Genomic DNA, 23,173 nt, shown 5'->3' with positions numbered 1-23,173 from the left:
AATATAAGGGATTCAATACAGCTGAACCATTTACATCCTGACATGGGAAGATGATACTTGTAATTCTTAAAAACTGTACAATTAATAGTACAGCTGGAGGGGATATACATAGACAGAAGTATAGGTCTCCCACTGCATCCTGGGCCATCTCCAGTCATCCTGACCAATATCTAGTCACTGAATCCAGATGGCTCAGGAGGGGAAAGTGAGGCTGGTGACCTTGCACAGCCCTCCATCACTCAAAACAAAGTCAAGTGCCAGTCATGTCACCACTTCTCTGATGTCATGGTCTTCTTCAAAAATGAAGGATGAACACAGATAGAAGTATAAGGTGAATTTGAGGGAATGACAAAAAAAATTAATGGATGAGAAAGAGGAGTACATTGAGTGCAGAAAGAGGGAGAGGTAGAATGGGGTAAATTACTTCATATGAAGAGGCATGAAAGACCTATTACAGTGGAGGGTGATGGGCATTGCTTGAATCTTACTTTCATCAGTATTGAATCTTACTCTCATCAGTACTGGCTCAAAGAGGGAATAATATACACAATCAGTTGAATATAGAAATCTATCTTACCTTGAAAGAGAAAAGGAGATTAAGTAAAGGGAAGGGGGACTGACAGAAGGAAGGATAGAGCAGGGGAAGCAGTAGAAGCAAAACACTATTGAGGAGAGGAAAGGTGAAAGAAGAGAGAGGGCAAATGAGAGGAAAAATAGGATAGAGGGAAATACACAGTAATCATAACTGTGAATGTGAATGGGGTGAACTCTCCCATAAAACAGAAACAGATAGCAGAGGGGAGCAAAACCTAGAATCCTACAATATATTGTTTATTAAAAACACACTTGGAGCAGAGAGACACACATAGAGTAAAGGCAAGGGGCTGGAGTAGAATCTACTATGCTTCAGTTGCAGTAAAAAAAAAAAGGGCAAGGGTAGCAGTCCTGATCTCAAGCAAAAATAGACCTAATTAAAAGACATAAGGAAGGAAACTACATCTTGCTAAAAGGTACCATACACAATGAAGTAATATCAATACTAAAGATATATGCACCAAGTGGTATAGCATCCAAATGCTTAAAGGAAAAGTCAAGTGAGCTACAGATTTGTGACCAAACAGGAGATAGAAAGCATTGGAAATGTAAAATATATAATTTTGATTATATTAAATTAAAGAGTCTTTGCTCAAACAAAACCAATGTAACCAAGATTACAAGGAAAGCAGAAAGCTGAGAAATAATGTTTACAGCCAGTATCTCTGATAAAGGCCTCATTTCTCAAATATATAGACAACTGAGTCAAATTTATAAGAATACAAGTCATTTCCCCATTGATAAATGGTCAAAAGATATGAATAGGCAGTTTTCAGATAAAATCAAAACTATCTATAGGTATATGAAGAAGTGTGCTGAATCACTTTTGATCAGAGAAATGCAAATTAAAACAATTAAAAGGTACCACCTCACACCTATCAGATTGGCTAATATGACAAGAAAGGGAAAATGATAAATGTTGGAGAGGATGTGGGAAAATTGGGACACTAATGCACTGTTGGTGGAGTTGTGAACTGATCCAACCATTCTGGAGAACAATTTAGAACTATATCTAAAGGGCAACCAAACTGTGCATATCCTTAGATCCAGCAATATCATTGTTAGGTCTACAACCCAAAGAGATCATAAAAAAGGAAAAAGACCTACATGTACAACAATATTCATAGCAGCCCTTTTCATGATGGCAAAATACTGGAAATTGAGGGGATATGCATCAACTGGGGAATGACTGAACAAGCTGTGGTATATGGATGTAATGGAATACTACTGTTCAATAGGAAATGATGAATAGGCAAATTTCAGAAAAACCTGGAAAGATGTGTGTGTGTGTGTGTGTGTGTGTGTGTGTGTGTGTGTGTTCGTCCTTTGTTGCTGAGGAAGGCCATGCCATCAGAGAAATGATTACATGACTTGCACTTGACTTTGTTTTGAGTGAGGGAGGGATATGTAGGTCACCAGCCTCACTTCTCCTCCAGAGCCATCTGAATCCAGTGACCAAATATTCATCAGGATGACTGGAGATGACCCAGGATGAGGCAATTGGGGTTAAGTGACTTGCCCACACAGCTAGTGAGTGTCAAGTGTGTGAGGTGAGATTTCAACTCAGGTCCTCCTAACTCCTATACTGGTGCTTTATCCACTGCACCACCTAGCTGCCCCTGGAAAGACTTGTATGAAGTGACAGAAAGTGAAATGAGCAGGACCAGGAAAACACTGTACACAGTATCACCAACACCGTGTGGTGATCAACTTTGAATGGCTCAGCTCTTCTCAGCAACGCAGTGAACCAAGGTAAGAACAAAGGACTAAGGAAGGGAAAATGCTATCTAGAAAAAGAACTGATGGATCCTCAAGTATCCTTTTTTCAATTACTTTATTCTTTGTCATGTTTTCTTTTGTTTTGATCTATTTCTTCTTTCACAACAGTGACTAACATGGAAATATGTTTTATACGATAGCACATGTATAACCTACATCAAATTGCTTACCATTTTAGAAAGAGGAGAGGGAAGGGGGTAGAAAAATTTGGAACTCAAAATCTTGTAAAAAGTGAATGCTAAAAATTGTCTTGAAATGTAATTAGGAAAAAACAGGATACTATTTTTTAAAAAAGATATTATCAGGATCCCTGTTGTGATGAACTACAGAAAGCTTTACAATACAAAATATTTGTTGATATTTCAGATTTTTTAAGTTTTAGCTTTAAGCTAAGTAGCTTAAAACCACACTAAGACTTTTGGGACGCCCTTTATAAATGTCCCAAAGCAACAGGGGCCATTTCAAACCAAACAAATATCAACAATAAGAGCAAAGAACAAAATAATGAAACCTAAAACCTAGGAGACAGGTTTGTAGATCGTCACCTAGAAGATACTTGTTAGACACTGAGAACAGTTTTCAATGGCAGAATATTGATTAATATTCAAGATGACTCTAAAAGGATAAAATTTACAAAGTGGTGATATTTTAAAACTCATTCTTAAGGTTACATTTGAATATTTGTTGAGTAAAAAAAGGACTCCTATAACCCAAAATAAAATAATGACACTATAGGGTAAGGCATGAAGGGCCAGCTTTGCAAAGAAGAAAACCTTGGTTCAGTCTTGGACACAGAGTTGTGTGACCCTGGGCAAATTATTTAACTTCCCAGTGGCTCCAGATGGGTCTCTATCAGTGGAGGGAAATGTTCAAAATGGTAAGATAACAGAAATGAAATCATCGGTCTAGACCTAAATAAATAAACAAATAAATAGCCAAATGAAAATTAGGGAGTAGATCTTGTGGAAGTCTGACAGAAGGTCCAATATAACTGTGGTATTTGATGCGTTTTTATTATTATTATTATTATGGAAATAGAGGTGTGGAAAGTTCCTAGGATTCTATTTTGGGCAGAAACTTAGAATGCTTGTTATGGGTAGAGGAAGTTATTGAGTTTTCTCTGACATAAATATGGGTAGATCTAAAGTCATCTCATGGTTTTGAGCTTCTAATACTCAGTCTTTCACATTTTAAAATGACAATACATCAATAATCCTAATATCATGTATAATGGAAAAGTATAATCTTTACTCATCCCATGCAGACGTTTGCTTGAAATACCTGGAGTCCTAACAATTCTGGTTACTCCCACAGAAAAAATAGCTCTATTATTTCCTTCGATATTTCTGACTTCATGCCATTTTGATGCTCTATAATTCAATCAGCTAAGATTTAACAAAATAAATCCTATGGACAGACTACTTGAAATTCCATTTTTTAAAAAACTAACTTGGCATAGTAGTAAATGCCTATACACCCTACTGCTAGGGAGGTTAAGACTAAGAAATGGCTTCAGCCCTAGAGTTCTGAGCTATCGTAGGGATAAAGCTAATTTAATGAGATGCGCTTGCTAAATCTGGCACCAAGATGGTGAGCCCCTGGGAGCAGAGGACCACCAGACTGCCTAAATAGAAAAAAAGAGGAATGGATCAACTCTTTTCTGATGATCAGTATTTACAGCAAGGGAAGGGAAGGGGAAAACTTCCCTTTTAAAACTACGTGCTCTAAATGGGGGAAGTGGAGGTCAGTAAGGAAAAACATAAAAGTCAATTTATTTCAGTTGTGTTCAATTTGTTTGGTCCTTTTGAGTGCAAAAAATAAGGCCATGCTTGATCATTTCTATTCAATAGAATTCAATCACAAGAGCTTTACAGTGTTAGCTCTTTGTTTGCATACTGCTGACCTAAAAATGAAATGCCAGTTTTAGGAGAAATAAACAGAAGTTTATAAAAGTTAGATAACAATGTTCTGAATGTCTAATTCAAAAGAATGTCCTGTTTGCCAAGATTTAGAAAAGTAGGTTACATAAAAGTCACATATAATTTTACCCACTATTTTATGTTTCTAAGTACTTTTTGAAAAATCTCTTTCAAAATAAAAATATGGACTATAGATAACAATGCCATTAGGCTACAAGGTTAACATTCTTTATAGTAAGGGTCCTCTAATGCTCCTTTCTTATTTTGTTATACTAAACACTAAATATATTTTCCCTCTCAATCCCCAACTTTATTGACTATAATGCTATATGGCATAAATGTTCCCCTTTAATAATAGACTATATAACTTCAAGATTTTCCAGAGGAGTACATCAATACCACTAAAGTGTAAAGTAAATATTTTATGATCAAATGTTCAAGGCTGTACAAAGTAGACCTAAGGACAGTTCTCATTCAAATGCTTTAGAAAGTTATTGATTCTACAATTTTCTTTATAATAATAAATGAAGAGAAATTACCTTGAGGATAAGATTAAAAAAAAAACAACAACCTGAGTTAACTAACTTTTGCCTCAACAAACCCAAAACTTAGCTTGTTTCTCCTCAAAGAGTTGTGTAGATGTGCCCATCTTCAAACTGGTACATACCCAAGGGAAGAGCAACGCTTAATGTGAGGTTTTTAAAGCACGAAAGTAATGCAAAAGCCCACCACTTGAGTTAAATAACAGTTTAAATATTTTTAGTTTAATTAATTTTCAAGATATTAGAAAAGAATAATTTGAACGCAGTCTCTTATTTCAATAAGATCCTACAATCAGTGGGAGAGGCAGAAAGGGAGAAAAGGGTTGAGATTATAGGATCATAGCCCTACGTCAGGAAGGGACCTGAGAAGGGAAGGGAAAGGAAAGGAAGGGAAGGGAAGGCCTTGAGAGGTTCAGTGACTTTCCCAAAGTCACATAAGCACAGTGTAAAAAGGGATTTGAACATCCCAGAGCCAACATTCTTTTCACTGTTTACTTGACATGTTACAAAAAAGCATCATTATATGTTCAAAAAAATGGCAGAGTATGTTCAAAAGATGATTCACAGTACAATAGAAGGATGATTATGAGCAGGGTCATCTCACGAAACAAGAAAAAACAGTCGAGAGGAAATCAAGGCCTTCAAAAAGCTTAGCATGAGGATACCCAACTAAACCAGAGCATTTATAGATGAAACTGGGGGACAGCAAACAGATATGAAATGTAATAGATTTGCCAGAACTTCTAAGGCAATCTGTTCTCAGGAGAATAAGCAAATTATTTTTTTTTTATTTTTTAAATTAAGTCATTTATTTGTTTTCAGTTTTTTACAATCATTTCCATATATCTTGGATTTTTTCTCCCTCCCTTCCCCCCTCTCCCCTCCCTCCTTGAGATGGAGTGCAATCTTATATAGGTTCTACATATACATTCAGAATAAGCAAATTTTTAAAAATTAACCATGGAATGAAATGTGATTTTTGTGTACCATACACTTGTAAGCTGCATATATGACAATATGTATATGTATATTAATATAATTATTACATGTGTACATATTTACATAAATGTGCAGTCATACATGCATACATATGTAAAATATACTATCTAATCTAAGTTCCCCCAAATGGAGAGCCTTTACTATATGTATGTTGTGTAATCACTGGGAAAGTTGCAGCCAGATAAATTTTTAAAATAATTTAAAATAAGCACACTAAGAACAAATGAATGGTAAAATATGCCAATCAAGGCAGTGAGAGTGGGGGAACTTCTGGATTATTTTCTCATTATTTACCATAATGCTCACCTAACACTTCTAAACATGATTCTCCCATTATTAATTCAAGAACTAGGCCTTGCATAAGAATTACTGTTGAAATGCAAGGTTTCTCATGGCGAACTGAAACAAATCTAGGATAACACTGATAACGTTTGTCTTTTTTCATTTGTTTTCCCATTCATCTGGTAAAACTAACAGGGACTCAGATGAGCCTAGGAAAGCAGAAGGTAGAAATATTTGACATTACTATGTGCAATTGGTATAAAATATAAATACCTCCAAGGAAAAAGTACTCACTTCTATGGATGAATGATAGAAACCTTCATCAATTCCCTCCATCTTATTTGAATTTCAGCATATAATGCGCTGCTTCATACTGAAATATGTGTGTGAATAGATATAGGTATCTCTATAGATACCTCTCTATACATAAATACATATCTATATAAAATCCTTACCTTCTTTCAGTGCTTTATCCATGTTATGAGAAATCACTACTCTTCGGGACTGGATAGACTCATGTGAATTTCCAGATAAAGGACTCTGAAAAATAGGTAGGGTACAAGTTAATGGAGGAAAAAATTATATCATGAAAAACACCACCTGGTTTCAAACCAAAACAGATGACTTGAAGAGACAGCATTGTATGGTGGGATTGGTGGAGACAGGAAGATGGAAATCTGAATCTTCCCCATGGAAGCTAGGGGTCCAGAGACAAATCACACAGCCTTACAGAGTCTCCATTTCCTTGTCTATAAAATGAAGACAATAATACCTGTAATATCTACCTCACACGTAGATTTCAGGAAATGAGATCATGTATAAAAAGCATTAGAAAGAGCCAGAACTAAAAATATCTTTATATGCGTCCAAGACAGTTGGGAGGTAGAGAGCAGTGGCTCAGAGGGATAGTCTGACCATAGGTATGATTGCTTTGGGAAAGGGGTTGACCCATCTGTTTTCTACGTATGGATTTGGAGGAAGGGGAGTCCATGAGAGATGTATGGCAGGAATGGTGAGGGGTGACCAAGGGTAGCTACACCATGTGGTGTTGAAGGTCAGCAGAAGTCCTCAAGGTCAGGCATGAATGAAGGCTGTGGGGGTGGAGATGAGGGGAAAGGGAAGAAAAAAGGGAGGAGGGAAAATGGAGAGAAGGAAACAGAAGATACTAGCAATGGGGGGGCTGGAAGTTTCTGACTGAGAAAGCTATTGCTTGAACTTTGACTTTCTATGATTCTACACTATTCTACCTCATTCTACCCTCTAAGGAAATCAATTGCCATCCTGTCCAACCCTTTGGTTTTATATAAATGAACAAACTAAGACCCAGTGAAGGGAAATGAATGAAAGGCTGTGTCTCTTAATGAAGGGAATAGGAAATGGACTTCTTTTTTGGTTGTTTTTTAAGATCAGAGATCACTGAAATTGTATGTTCCTGGCAGCAGCCTACTCAATTCAGTTCAAATCAATGAGCATTTATTACACACATTCTTTGTGGCAGGCACCGAGTTAGGTTCTGAGAATACAAAGATGAGACCTGTTCAACCTATGACTGGGATTTTCTGGCTGTCCCTGAGTCCTCCTTTCCTGGATATTCACAGAATGATTCCCATCAGAAGTTCATATAATATCAACCTAACCTTTAACTAATGAGGTTTATTTTAAGCAACAGAAGGAACTGATTTTGTTTTTAAATCTCTGTCAGGCAAAGGAAAGTACAAAGTACCAGGCAATGGAAGGGTTTTGCAAGCACCAATCAGACAAGAGGTAGCTAAGAAGAGATCTGGAGACCCTCATGTTTTTACACTTTAAGATGCTCTCAGGAGATGATTAATCTCTTGAGAGTTCACTTAACAATGGAAGGACATGCTGCATTTTGATATACTTTGCAAAGCAGTTTGCTGCCAATAAGGAGGTACAATCTCTAGAATAATGACAGCTGATGTTCAGATACTATTTGACCATCTGCAAAGTGTTTTACATATATTATTTCATTTGATGTCCCAATGGCCCAATGAGATAAGTACTTAATTATTTCTTTTTTTCAATCAACAAAAATCTGCCTTCTCATCCTCCTATCCCAACCACTCTCCCAACTGAGAATGAAAAACAAAACCCTTATTATAAACATTATGAGCAAAACAAAATTTCCACACTGGCCATGTCCAAAAAATATATGGAGACTTTCACCTCTCTATCAGGAGGTGGGCAGAATGTTCCGTCATGATACCATATAAGAAAGTCAGAATTTTCCAACATTTAAGCTCAATTTCACTTGGTAGGCTGGGTCAGCCTAAGACAAAAATTAGAAATCACTAGAATTAAAAGCAGTCAGTGGGCCCTCTACCATCTCTTTTCTAGGAAGATCCTTCTCTTCTTCTAGGAGGTTTATTTTTTCCCCACTGATCCACTCCAAGGGGTGAGACAACAGAGGAAACTCTCCATGGAAATGACTGTGATTCTAGCAAGGCAGACTGCTGTGGGCAGGGTCATGCACATTAGTGCTGGCTGTGGTGTGCGTGTGTGTTTGTCCTTCGTGGCCAAAGAAGACCAATCCATCAGAGAAATAATGACGTGACTTGCACTTGACTTTGTTTTGAGTGAGGGAGGGCTGTGCAGGTCACCAGCCTCACTTCTCCTCCAGAGCCATCTGAATTCAGTGACCAGATATTCATCAGGATGACAGGAGATGACTCAGGATAAGGCAATTGGGATTAAGTGACTTGCCCAATGCACATCTAGTGAGTATCAAGTGTCTGAGGTGAGATTTGAACTCAGGTCCTCCTGACTTCTGCACTGGTGCTCTATCCACTGTACCACCTAGCTACCCCGCTGGCTGTGGTAGTGAAGAGCCAGAAGTAAGATGAAAGTTATACTTGGGCAAAGGATTAGTTAGCATACAGAAGCAAATAAGTAGGGAGCAGAAGAATAAGGCATATCCAAAGTAAAGAAATATGGGTGGATAACAAAGGGGCATCAGACAAGAGAACAAGATTGGGCACATGATTGGAGCTTGATAAATCCTAGTTAGCTGATTGACTGATGGCAAGACAGGCATAGAATTAAGGACCAAACTTGAGTTTTCACTAATATAAGGCATTCCAGATAAGGAAACATCCCACACCACAACAATGCAGATCAGTACATTTTGCAATTTATAATCTTAGAGAGATGCCCAGACTAGGGCACTTTGGTTTCCTCAAAGTTTTGCCTCCATTTTTTGGATCTTCTGCATAAGCTTCAGCTGTTGACAGTTCCCCACTGCTTTGAGCATTTCCTGCATTGAAAACAAGTATATATGGCAGTAGACTGTATAGAGAAAATCTCATTTCCGTCTGAATTTCCTAGCCCTATGCCCACACCTAGGACTACTGAAAGAAATCTAGAGTATGAATATAAAAGATAATTCCTCCTGCCAGTTCCAGATTGTCATCTAGGAGAACCTAACTCAATAGGTTACCATATTCAGTCAATCCATAAGCATTTATTAAATGCCTACTCTGTGCCAAGTGCTCTGTTAAGCTCCGAACAACACTGTAAGTACTACAGGTATTATTAACCTCATTTTACAGATGACAAAACTGAGCCTGTGAGAGATTAAATGCTACAAAAACAAAGCAAAATATCCCCCAAACTCAAAGAATCTATTCTAAGGGGGAAGATAACATGTACATATAAAGGCATATATAAAATGCATGCAAAGTACATACAAGGTAAACTCAGGCAGGAAGACCCTAGCATTAGAGGAAACAGGAAGGACCTCTTGTAGAACATGGTTCTTAAGCCTTGACCCTACTCCCAACCAATATTCCACAGATAAATGAACATCAGTGCGGGGTTTCCCCAAACACCATAAAGGACTAATAAAAAGAATAATAAGATTTAGGGCTAAAAAGAACCTTAGAGATTAGTACAAGTCCTTCATTTTACTCATTTTCAAAGTGACTTGCCCAAGATCATACATGTAGTAAGCAATGGAAATTCAAGACCCAGGTGTTCATATTCAGAACAACTGTCCGATTAGATTTAAAACAAACAAAAACAAAACCCTTTTTCATCTGCTACTTCCTGAATCACTGTTCAGTCAATCTTACGCCATACCACTGCCTCAGTGAAGCTGCTACTCCATTGTTAATAAACGCCCTTTCTAGGTGCAATCATCTTTCACTCTATCTTTGGGCACTTGTAGAAACTTGGATCTCTTCAGAACACATGGACATTCTCTAGACATTCTCTTCAGTGTAGGTAGCTACCCTATCCCTTAGATAACAACAAGTCAGGAGGAAGACCCTTCCTGTTCTTTCTTGCCCTCCCTCATTCCTGAATTTTCCCTCTACCACCATCGATCAGCAGTTACTTTTCCTTGGAGCCCTTCAGACTCTTCTACATCACTCTCTCCAGATATCTGCTGACTTCCACCCACTGGTCCTAGTTCTGAACCACATAAAGGTTATATGCCGCTCATCCTCAACGATTTCAGAACCTGGCTCATGCTTTTTATTTTTAAAGTTTTTTCAATTAACAAGTATTTATTTTCTCTCCCTCCTTTTTCCCCTGCCCCCAGTGGGGAAGAAAAAGAAAAAACAAAGCTCTCATAATAAATACGTATAGTAAAACAAAAGAAATTTCCATGTTGGTCGTGTTCAAAAAAAAAAAATGTGTCTCATTCTGCATATTTAGTTCATTGTTTCTATGTCAGGAAGCAGGTAGTATCCTTTATTATCACTCCTTTGGAATCATGGTTGATCATTATATGAGTCAGAGTTCTTAGGTCTTTCAAAGTCTGTCATTTAAAAAATATTACTATATGAACCTTTCTCCTTGTTCTACTCACTTCATTCCATATCAGTTCATATAAGTCTTCTCAGGATTCTCCAAAAATATTCCCTTCATCCATTTCTTATAGCACAATGGTATCCATCTTCTTCACCCAGTTTGGTTTCTGATACCATTACTTGACTAAAACGGCTTTCTCCAACCTGACCAAGAACTTCTTTACCGCCAAATTCTGTTCTGTTGTCTTTCTGTAGTGACCATTATCTTTCACTTGTCTGTAGCTTTTGACACTCTCACTGCCCTTGGTTCTCTCTTGTTTCACTTTCCAACTGTTTGACTGCTCGGTCTCCTTTTCTAGATCATCATACATAATTAACCTTCAGCTGTCTCTCTAAATCTCTCTTTTCTTTAATCTCACAAGCTCCTAGGGGGTTCAATGATCACCTGTATGTGGATGGCTCTTAAATCCAAAAATCCACCCCAAATCTCTTTCCCAATATCTAGTCTCACACTTTCAACTGTCAACTGAATACCTCTACCTCAATGTTCCATCGGGAACTCAAACTCAACATATCCAGTGGAATTGATTATCTTTCTCCCTAAATTACTTCTCTCTTGTCTTAGTTCTTTTAAGGGCACCACCATCCTCTTTCTAGTTCCCAGGTTCACAAACTCATAATCATCCTTCACTCCTCACTTTTCCCATCCTTCATATCCAATCAATTGCTAAGTATTGTACCCATTGTACAGGGATTCCATTCTCTTCCACAAATTCAGACCTTTATCATCTCTTGCCTGAATTATTGCAATAATTTCCTAATGTGTCTGTATATAGCCTCTCTCCTCTCCAATCCATCTTCCATACAATTTCACCAAATTGAAATCCTCAAGCATAGGAGAGATCATGTCACTCTTCAGTTCAAGAAGCTTTACTTGGGCCTTGTAGTCCCCAGGATAAAATACAAATTCTTCTGCTTGGTATTTAAAGTCCCACCCCCAATCTTTCTTTCCAGAATGATTTCACATTACTCCACACTCAGGCACTCAATGTTCCAGCCAACTTGGCTCCCATGTTCTTTCCCATATATGACATTTCATCTCTGCTCTCTGACTCTTTGCAAAGGCTGTATCTAAGAGCCATTTCTACTTTTCCAGGCTCTCCCAGTTTTTCATGGTCCCCTCCACATATCCCCTCCACTGAAATAATATGTATTCCCCCATTAGAAATCCCTGAAAGTAGGGATTGTTTCATTCATTCATACATGTGTATCCCCAGCGTAGAAAAGTGTCTGATCCCTAGTAGATATTTACTAAATGTTTGAAGACTGATTGATTACTTTGTAAATATTTTATATCCAATTATCTGTATATGTGGTGTTTGCTACCCATAAATTAAAAACTCCTTGAAGGCAGGAACTATTTTGGTTGTATCTCTGTACTCCCTGTGTTGAAAACAGTACCTGTCTCATAGCAAGCAACTTGTTATTCCTAAAGGAATTCAGACTTAATAAGTTCTTGTTGAATTGAACTTCTAATTGAACTTCTCTGTTTCTACTGGGAAGAGCCATCCTACCAGTCTCCCAGGTTTACACACCTTCAGTCATGCTCTGTTCATTCATTCTCTCTCTCTCTCTCTCTCTCTCTCTCTCTCTCTTTCTCCCTTCCATATCCTATCACAAAGTCATAGATGTAGAGCTGGAAGGAACTTGTCAACTCTTTGATCTTACAGATAAGGAAATTAAGGTCCATGGAGTTGAAGTGATACCCCTAAATCACATAGATAGTTAATGACATAAGTAGGGTTTGGAACTAGGTCCATTTTCTTTTTACCATACCACTCTAGCTCCACAGAGTCATAGGTAGGCTAACTGTGCCTGTGAATGACTTAATTGGGGGAGAGAGGGAATGGCCCAGAAGCCTAGGGGACAGTCCAAAAAGGTAGGGGAAGGGTGGAGGCAGGGAGGGCATCAGTTCTCTGAAACAATGTCCTCCCTGCCTCCACCCTTCCCCTACCTTCTTGGGAGGGGCTACCCCAAGCTTTCCTCATCCTGTGCCTAGCTAAGTAGATCTTTCGAAGATAAATGCAAGACTTTCCACTCAGTCCTGTAAAACTGAACTTGATGCTTCCAGCCCCAAGTTCTAACCTCCTCAGATAATTTTGCATCTTGATTCTATGGTCAACATTCTATTACAAAAACCTGTGAAACTTTGAAGAAAAAATTCTATAAAGGATTTGACATATAAGCTAAATGAGAATTTATGAGGAAGAGAAAAAAGAGTTCTCCTTGCATTGTGGCTTTCCAAATACAGGGCACAACTTAAAAGCCTCCCCCTCCACCTCACTATATATCACTTATCAAGAAAAAGCTTTGTGCTTATCAGCTTTCTGTTCTGCTCCTAAATAATAACATCAGCTTGGAATCTACTGCCATGTCAAATTAAGATCTCCTTTGTTTGCCTAATAGCTAGCTAAAGGCATCCTCTCTTGGGGAGACAATATTCAAAGAAAATGCATGCATAAAGCCTGAGTACCATTAGCAACTGGGCAACCAGGAACTACCTGGAACCCAGCCACATGCACATGTGGCACTCAATGTCCACTGTGTTTAAGTCTGACATTGCTGACCATGTTACTTCTCATGAGTACAGGCCAATCAATTTGAGACAGAGCTTGCCATCTCTTTTATGGGGATTACATGAACTATCCAGATATCACAATTCACAAGCAAAAATCCTTCCCCTGATTTAAAAAAATAAAATAAGCCACAGAATATTTCTCTTTTAATGAATGCTAACCATGTAAGTCTATGTCATGTGACTTCATATTTCAAAATACTGTCAATGTCTACAGGGGTCATATGACAAACACTAGAAAGCCATTTGGCGCAGTACAAATGGCCATGGATTTGGAGTCAAAAGATTTGTGTTCAAATCCTAGCTTTGCAAGTCAACTCAACAAGCATTCATTAAGCTCCTATGACATGCATGCAAACTATTGTGCTAAGTACTGGGGATACAAAAAAAAGGCAAAAACAGTCCCTGCTTTCAAGTAACCTACAATCTACTTCCTACCCATGTAATATTAGGCAAGTCATTTAGACAAGATTCTAGGATTTATTTTCCTCATCTGTGAAATAAGGAGATTGGATTAGATGACCTAGATCCCTTCTTACTCTGCTATCTTATGATTCTTAATATGTATCTCTCTTTTTAAAACTGTGAATTATTAACTAAACAGCTTAACAACAAACAGGAAGAAAAGGACTTATTCAGAAATGAAGTCAAAAACTAAGGAAACCATATTTTTTTTCTTTCTCTGGAAAATTAAAAAGTCACTAAGAAAACTTAAAAGGGAGTTTTGATAGATAGATTCCTATAATCTTGGAGTTATAAGGAACTTTAGAGGTCATCTACTCCAACCTCCCACTGAATCACGGAACCTTGTCCTTGAGAAGGACAAGCCTGCTCTTGAATACTTTAAGTCATAGGGATCATACTGAACAATGGAAAGTCATCTTTATAATGGACCAAAACATTCCTCTGTACAACTTCCAACCATAAGTCCTGGTTCTGAGACACATAGAATGTCTTCCATGTGACCATTCTTCAGACACAAAAAACTATTATGTTTTTCTATATTTTCTATTCTCCAAACTAAATGCTCTTATTTCTTTCAACTAATTCTCATCTGACATAAAGAACTTGAGTTATAATAGCAGAAAAAAAGCTAAAATATTAATAATTTAACAGCCAGGGTTGGCATGAAAGTTGTCACAAAGAACAACATTTTAAACTAACACTTTTTCTACATTGAGAATGAGTCCTAAGAAATTACTATTTCCCACAGATAAGCAAGATAGTCTTGAAAGTTATATGCTAAAGCTATTATATATTTGAAAAGAAAAGCAAGCAATATGTAATAGAGATTTGTAGTTCTACTTTGTACATGGAAACGCTCATTTTTGTGTTTATTATATTCAGAATAAAAATAATTTTTTTAATGTTTGGTACCTGAAAAATAAAAATTAATTTTAAAAACATGTCACTGTGGTCCAGTCCAAAAAAAAAAAATAAACATGACTTCTATATTTTTATAAAATGAAATGATTTGGGGGTGAGGGTAGGTAGGAACTTATTTCAATTCAAACCAAGACACACTGATAAATTCTTTACTATGGGTAGCATGGTTTAGTAGTGATGAACTTGGAGCCAGGAAGACCTGGGTTTCTGACCTCTCTCTGACCTATACTAGCTATGTAGCTAAATTTCCTAATGTCTCAGTGCTCTAGACACCTCTCTAAAACTATAAATTAAAGCCAAATTGTTCATTCAAACAGCCCTGGTAGAAGAAACTTCTACACTGGGAATTCTCTATATTGATAAAATCACAAGTCTGGACCAACCTCCCCCCAAAAAAATATTTAAGGCAGATATCTCTAGGTACTAGAGCTATAAAGATACAATGGCAAAATGAAGGGCAAACCAAACTAGTGAAGCCATCAGTATGAAAAACAAATATATTTATTCTGCCTTAAAAAGAAATCGACTTAGATTTCTAGGCTATGTTTCACTGTCCCTGTCCCTTTTATCCTTTTCTACAATGGAGACAATTTCCACAACAGGGGGTCCAAGTCCCACAGCTAAATCAAGATTTGGAAAAACCAGATTCCTGGTTTGTGTTTTTATAGTTTTAACTATAAATGACATGGGACAACTTTTTATTTAGTTTTATGGATGACAAGTATCCACAGGCTGAAAACTCTTCAAAATTCTTCACACAACTAATAGGGTGCCATGTTGTTGGGCTTTTTTAGATCAGGAAATGAGAAAAGTTGCCCTTTGGAATTTAAACCAACAATTTTTCTGAAGGAGTTATTTTCTTAGAATTCAAGTATGCAATTGTATTCAAGGAAGACTTATACCATATACTTGAGGCTTAACTATAAGTTATTTTGAAAGAGATTATTGCTGTCTGGACACTGCAACCGGGTAGTTGTGTATTTTAAGCAAGGCCTCTTATCTGAATATTTATAGCCAGAAGGGGTTAGCCCAACTACTCCCAATCCCCACAACTCACCTCCCTCCCTATTTTACAGAAGATTCAATTCAGACACCAGAGAGGCTAAATGAGTTTCCCAACATCACACAGATAACAAATAACAGAACCAGAATTTGAACCCAAATTCTGTGATTTGGATATGGAGTTTGTTCTTCTAGACGCAGACATGAAACCACTGTGCCCACCATTTACAACTTCCAAGGCATTAAAGAAATCCAGCCACAAGAAATTGACTTGCAATAGCAAAAATCCACCTCCCTAAATTATGTCAATCAACTTCCCAATGCAAGACAGCCTACCACCAAATGGCTTTGTGGGAATGTACAGAAAGTGCTTGGGAGGAATCCCTGAGATGGTAGAGATAAAATGGAAGTAATAGACATTAAGAGGTAAGTGGATTGGACCTTTCCTATCCTTTCTTATCTTACAATGCATTCAAGCAGAAATAAACCAGACTATTCTGCGAGAAGTACAAATACTGCCTCAAAAGAATATATCTAACAGAGGGACTATGGGAAGTTAGTAACACTAATACTCTGTTGATGGGGTTATATAGAATACCAAACCATCTAGAGAACTACGTGGACTTATTCTAGAAAAATTACTAACATGCTTATACCCTTTGACCCTGTGATCCTACTACTGGGCATATACCTCAAGGAGGCCAAAGGGAAAAGGTTCATATATGCTAAAGTATTGATAGCAGCATTTCTCATGATAGCAAAGAACTGGAGTCCAAATTGGCATCAATCACTTTAGGAATGGCTGTACAAATTGTGACATCAATATAATGGACTATTATTAAACTATAAGAAATTATAAATACAAGTAATCCCAAGAAACATGGGAAGACTTGTATGAACTGATACATAGTGAACAAATCAGAAGCAGGGAAACACTAGAGACTACAATAATATGAGTACAAATAACTTCTAAAAAACTCATATTACATGTAATGATCATTATTAGCCCTGGGGGTAGGTGATGAAGCATAGATACCCTCCTCTTGATAATAGAAGAAGGGGATTACAGATGCTAAATACTGATAATTATTATATAGGTTGGTTTTACTTGACTGTTTTTCTTTATTACAAAAGATGGCAGAGGGGCAAAACAGAATGTTATATAATATATGGGAAAATAACCATGATATAAAAGCAATTAGCATTGATAAAACTTTTTAAATATGTCCATCTATTTAAACATTTATATTCATGGAAAGAGATGAACAGTAGGAGAGGTCATCAGTACGTCATCTAATTTATTAATCTGTTTATAAATATTTGTACTATGTTAGGGATAATGCCCAACAGTCCAACAGCAGCTGTAGCAAGGAGGAGTCATTATCAAATTCTGCAGTTAGGGAAACCATAGTGTTAGATCCCATGGTATAGACCCCATGGTAGATGTTACTGTGTGAAATTCATGATACACTGGATCCCTTTTAAAAGATAGGTCATTCCAACACATGATGTTTGCTCATGGATATAGGCAGTTTTAATGAAAACAAACAAGACTGAAACCAGAGAGAGTCACCAGTGCCTTGCCTCAGAGTACTGAATTAAGAAAGCATGAATAGTATTTAACAGTCCTTCAGCCCTCAAGGAGATTAAATTCTAACAAAGGAAGAAAACACTTTATGGTACCTTGCCTGGAGGAATCCAAAAAGTGCTGTGGAGGCATGGAACTGAGTTAAGACAAGACCAAAGCTCGCCTATCAAGGCCCAGAATAGTGGGGAACAGGGGGCGTCCAATTTTTTGGTGGGGAGAGAGTGAAGGTGATGACCCACATGGACTGGAGATGTCTGAAAATGGAGACAGCATGACTGGAGATGTGGGGGAAATACTTAATGTCAAGCTTTTATAATCAAATTAGTAACAGCAAACTAATGAATTCAGTTCTTTCATGTGATAAAAAACACTCCTCTACAATGATGCTATACATCACTTTCTAAATTTGAAAACAAGTGGTAACTTTCTACAAGAATGATGTTTATTGTATTATAGGGAATTCCTCATGGGCACTTCAGGCTTCCAAATTTTACTATCACAAATAGATTAGGAAATATAGTGTAGTGGAAAGATCGCTGGTTTTGGAGTAAGGAGTTGTTTTTAAGTCTCAGTTCTCTCTCTGGACCTCGGTTTCTTTCTTTGTAAAATGAGTGGCTAACGTGATGAAGGCTAAGGTTGGTTCTTGCTCTAAATCTGTGATTTTTTTTTTCCGGTGAACAATAATGCAATGTCCCAAAGGTTTAAAAATTTAAGGTTCTTTTATCCTTTTAATCTAAAAAATAAAGAAATACTCGAATTCAGTTTGAAAAATTTCAAACGTAGAGACAGTTGTTAAGAGAAGCACTTCAGTTTCCTAAGTGTAATTTCTAATGTGACTAGATTTCAAATGAGATGGGGATTTGGACATTAAAATCCTAACACTGCACTTGAAAGCAGAGATTTTATACAAATAGCAAGGACAGCACAAAATAGCAATAGAAAGGAAGGATGGAGGGAAATGGGCATAGGAGAAGGAACTGGAAAACATATCATTAGCTTAATGCATTGTATTTATTCTTGGAAAAGTCTGTCTGCAGCCAACTTTTGTCATAACAACTGATGTTTCTAAAGGACTTCAAAATACCTTTCTCAAAGCTACCCTGGGAGGTGGGTACTTACTCTAAGTGCATCTATTTCTACTTTGAAGATGGAGGAATTAGAACACAGACAGATCAGGTGTCCTGCCTACGGTCACAAAGCTAGAAAACATTAAACCAGGGTCTTTTGCTTCATCTCTATACAAGCCAAGTCTTTATTTTCACTATATTTACTACCTCTTGATTTACTACTTATCCCCATTATAATTTTGTAGATGTTGTCCTGCTTTTCCAGAGATAATTTCTTTACCTAGAAGTTTCCAGATACTGATGATTGTCAAAGTGTGGTCCACAAAACCTTGGGGGCCGCTGAGGTCACAAACTATTTTCATAAAAATACTAAAACATTATTAAAATACTCTTCCCTTTTCCAACCACATAGCTGTGTGAGGCTAGATTTTCTTCATACTTTATACAAAACAATATTATCACAGCATAATGAATCCTGAAAGGAGCACATTAGAATTCAGTTGTTTTCTATTGAGCCAGACAATAAAAAGATCTGCAAAAATATATAAAACAATGCCACTAAACTATTTTTTATTTACAATTTTTTTCATTAAAATGTTACTTAGGCTAATATGTTGTGGTTTATTATTGTTATTTTTAAATTAATAAACATCTTAAATTTATCAGATTTAATTTCTAACATGGTAAATGTCAATCGATATAACCCACATTACAAAAAAAAGCTCTTTGAGAGATAAAAAACAAAAAGGAGGACTTACATGGACAAAAAAAATAATAGCAGCTCTTTTAGTGGTGGCAAAGAATTGGAAATAGAGGAGATGTCCATCAACTGGGGAATGACTGAACAAGGTGTTGTATATGATTGTGATGAAATACTATTGTGTTATAAGAAATGATGAGCAGGATGCTCTCAGAAAAACCTAGACTTACATGAATTGATGTAAGGTGAAATGAGAAGAACCAGGGAAACAACATACACAGTCACACTAGTACAATGATCTACTGTGAATAACTTTGCTATTTTCTGTAACACAATGATCCAAGACATTTCTGAAGGACTTATGATGAAAGGTGCTGGTCATCTCCAGAGAAAGAACTGGCAGAGCCTGAATGCAGATTGAAGATATTTTTTCTTTATTTTACTTTTCTTGGGATTTTTTTTTGTCCGTATTTTCTTTCACAGCACGACTTACATGGAAATGTTTTGCATGACTATGCATGTATAACCTACCTATGTCAAATCGCTTATCTTCTCATGGGAGAGAATATGAAACTCAAAATTTGAAAAAAAAAATGTTAAAATTGTTTTTACACGTAATTGGGAAAAATAAAATAAAGTAAAAGTTTTTGGGGTTCTCAATAATTTTTAAGAATTTTTCAGACCAAAACGGTTGATTGGTATAGCCCACAATACCTTAGGTAGAACTGTATAGTTCATTTCATAATAAAGTTTTCACTGGACTCTAGATGTAAGGAGCCAGACTGGCTTTGTTTCTGCTTTAGACATTCAGGAGAACTCACAAGGTATTCCAAATCACTAAAAATAAGAGAAATGCACACTAACACGACTCTAAGGTTTCACCTCCCACCTAACTGGCAAAGATGATAAAAGATGGGAATAGTTAATGCTGGAGGGGCTGTGGGAAACCAAAAACACTAATAATGAGCTCTTATTGGTGGAGGGGTAAAATGGTCCAATCATTCTGGAAAGGAATTTGAAATGCTTTGGAAATGCATTCCCTCTAACTCAGACATTCCGGGGCTAGGACTATCTCCCCTCCCTCAAGTAGGTCAGTGATAAAAACTAAGGTTCTGTATACAGCAAAAGATTTCTAGCAGCATTATTTGTAATAGCAAAGAACTGGAAACAAAGTAGATGACATTGGTTGGGGACGGGCTAAACAAGTTATGGTCTGAAGGTAATAGAATATTATTTGCTATAAAAACTAATGAATACAATGAATACAGAAGAAGATAATCTGGAAGGAGAAGGGAAGCAATGCAAGGAAAAAGATGTCAGTACTGTATTTTACTTGTTTGTTTGAAAAACCAATTCATTATCTAGAGAAGCCACCCAAAGAGATGTTATGAAATGAGACTATATACAGTTATATCTTGGGTATTGGGATTGAACCTGCCATTTCTGTAGACTACATCAGCAGCTCTTAACCTTTTTCTTCTCAGGACCCCTCTACATTCTTAACAATTATTGACGATCATCAATTGGGGAATGGCTGAATAAATTATGGTATATGAATGTAATGGAATACTATTGTGCTATAAGAAATGATGAACAGAAAGACTACAGAGAGGCCTGGGAAGACTTATATGAACTGATGCAGAGTGAAAGGAGCAGAACCAGGAGAACTCTGTACACAGCAACAACCACAGTGTGTGAGGATTTTTTCTGGTAGACTTAGAACTTCACAGCAATGCAACGACCTAAAAAATTCCCAATGGTCTTTTAAGGCAAAATGTCTTCCACATCCAGAGAAAGAACTATGGAATTCAATTGCAGAATGTAGCAGATCATCTTCTTTTGTATTACGGTTTGGTTTGTTATATGATCTCTCCCATTCATTTTAATTCTTCTATGCAGCATGACTTTGGTGAAAATGAATTTAATAGGAATGTATGTGCATGTATATATATATATATATATATATATGTGTGTATATGTATATGTATATATATATATATATATATGTATATATATATATATATATATATATACATATATATATATATATATATATATATATACACACACACACAAAATTGTATGCCATCTCGGGAGGGAGAGGGAAGGGAGGGGAAAAAAATCTAAGTTATATGGTAGTGATTGTAGAACACTGAAAATAAAAAAAATAATAAATATAAAAAGTTATTAACGATCTCAAAGAACTTCTACTTCATTTAAACATTTTATTTTTTTCCCAATTACATATGAAATTTCCTTTTTTTAGATGGACCTCACACAAAGAAAAGAATTTGAGTTCTTATACTTTTAGTGTTCCACAAATCCCATTTGGTTTTTCCTCATTAAATTTCTGTTCACACTGCTTGCCAACAGAGAGACAATTGAGAAAATATTACCTGCTTAGGAAAATATTTGAAATGTTGATTAATTTGGCAGATTTTGGAATTGTTTTTGTGGTTACTTTGAGGTCAAAGTATAGGTAAGTCCTTGTCCCTATAATGCGTATCCTTGGAACGTCCAGACAGATAAAACAGATTCACTGCCATCAATTTTAAGTGGCAGAAGTTCATTAATGTACCACATTAAGATACTCAAAGAGATACTTGCCTGTACAACCTCTCTAACTAGTGAGCAATGCTGTTTTAATGGCCTAGGACTAATTAACAAATGCTCAGCAGTAGAAAATGGCAGGGTTGGAAACTGGGGTGCTGAGGGCTGAAAATTGAGAGGGTGGAAGTAGAGATATTCAGGGGGGATGGATCTTTCAAGAAATTGAACAGCCAAGAGAAAGACAGGTGACGATAAATTGAGGGAGTAACAGGGACAAAGGAAGGTGTGGCTTATTTTATTTTCCTTGACATTTTTAAGAGTAAGTGACTTAAGTATAGGATCCAGTGGAGAAAAACAAGAATGATCAATAAAGCAAAGTCCTAGAGATGGAAGGGAATGAAATTAAGTACAAGGGAGGTGGGATAATAAGCTCTGTCAGTAAAGAAAGACATCTCTCATCCTCTGAGATCAGAGGAAGGATGAGACAGAAAAGAGATTTTGAGATTGTAGGGGGGGGAAATGGGGACATTTGAAAGGCATGTCTTAAAAGGAAACAAAGATATGCTACTTAAGAGAGGAGACCAGGTTCTCTCCGAGAAACAGCTAGGTGGCACAGCCAATAGAGTTGGATCTAGAGTCAGGAAGACCCGAGCTCAAATTCTGCCTTAGATATATACTGGCTATGTGATCCTCAACTCTCTATCCCTCAGTGATCTATCTGTAAAATGGGGATAATAACAACACCTTACTCCAAGGGTTGTTTGAGGATCAAATGAGATAATATTTGGGAAGCATTTGGCAAAGTTTAAAGTGCAATATAAATGCTAGTTACTCTTCTGAAAGAGGGATTGTTGGGGACAGGAGTAAAGAAAAGAAGAAGAAATGAAGGAAGGATAAAAAGATGTTATTGTGTTAACAGTAGAGGAAGAATTCTAAAGGGCAGCAGCTGAATATCAGCTGGAGAAAGATAAAGTCTGGGTGGGACTAAAATGAATGGGAGGAGGGCACAGGCAGAAAATACTAAGGATGGAAATTAAGGACAAGTCCAAAGAGAGGACAAGACTGATCCTTGGGGTACCTGGGGCTACAGAATGAACAGAGGACAGAGAGAAAAGGTTTAAAACTATTCAAATTTTTATTTTTCTCCTCATCTACAACAATAGGAAAGATCTTCAAAATGGGAAAGAAAACACAAAATCAGTTAATAGGAAATTGAAACCCAACCCAAATGGCTAATCTGGATAAACAATGGACTTTCAAAGTGAATTGCCATGGTTTTAATGTCTAAATCTGCAGCTGATTTGGGAGTAAACAACTGCCCTCAATAATTTCAAGTCAAACCAATTTCACACCAGGAC

General features: G+C 36.8%; 1 protein-coding gene across 2 annotated transcripts in view; it reads right to left on the bottom strand.

Moving 5' to 3' along the window:
* The window catches only part of SNX25 (sorting nexin 25), a 247,905-nt gene that overhangs the window by 204,134 nt on the left and 20,598 nt on the right, over window positions 1–23,173 (bottom strand). For both annotated transcript variants that reach the window (XM_072624146.1, XM_072624147.1), the window contains exon 2: window positions 6,571–6,655. In XM_072624146.1, the coding sequence (XP_072480247.1) occupies window positions 6,571–6,655 (85 nt within the window). The remainder of the gene's footprint in view (window positions 1–6,570; window positions 6,656–23,173) is intronic.

The sequence above is a fragment of the Notamacropus eugenii genome, chromosome 7, assembly GCF_028372415.1.
Source record: "Notamacropus eugenii isolate mMacEug1 chromosome 7, mMacEug1.pri_v2, whole genome shotgun sequence".
Classification (NCBI taxonomy): Eukaryota; Metazoa; Chordata; class Mammalia; order Diprotodontia; family Macropodidae; genus Notamacropus; species Notamacropus eugenii.
This window is presented reverse-complemented; position numbering and strand designations above follow the sequence as displayed.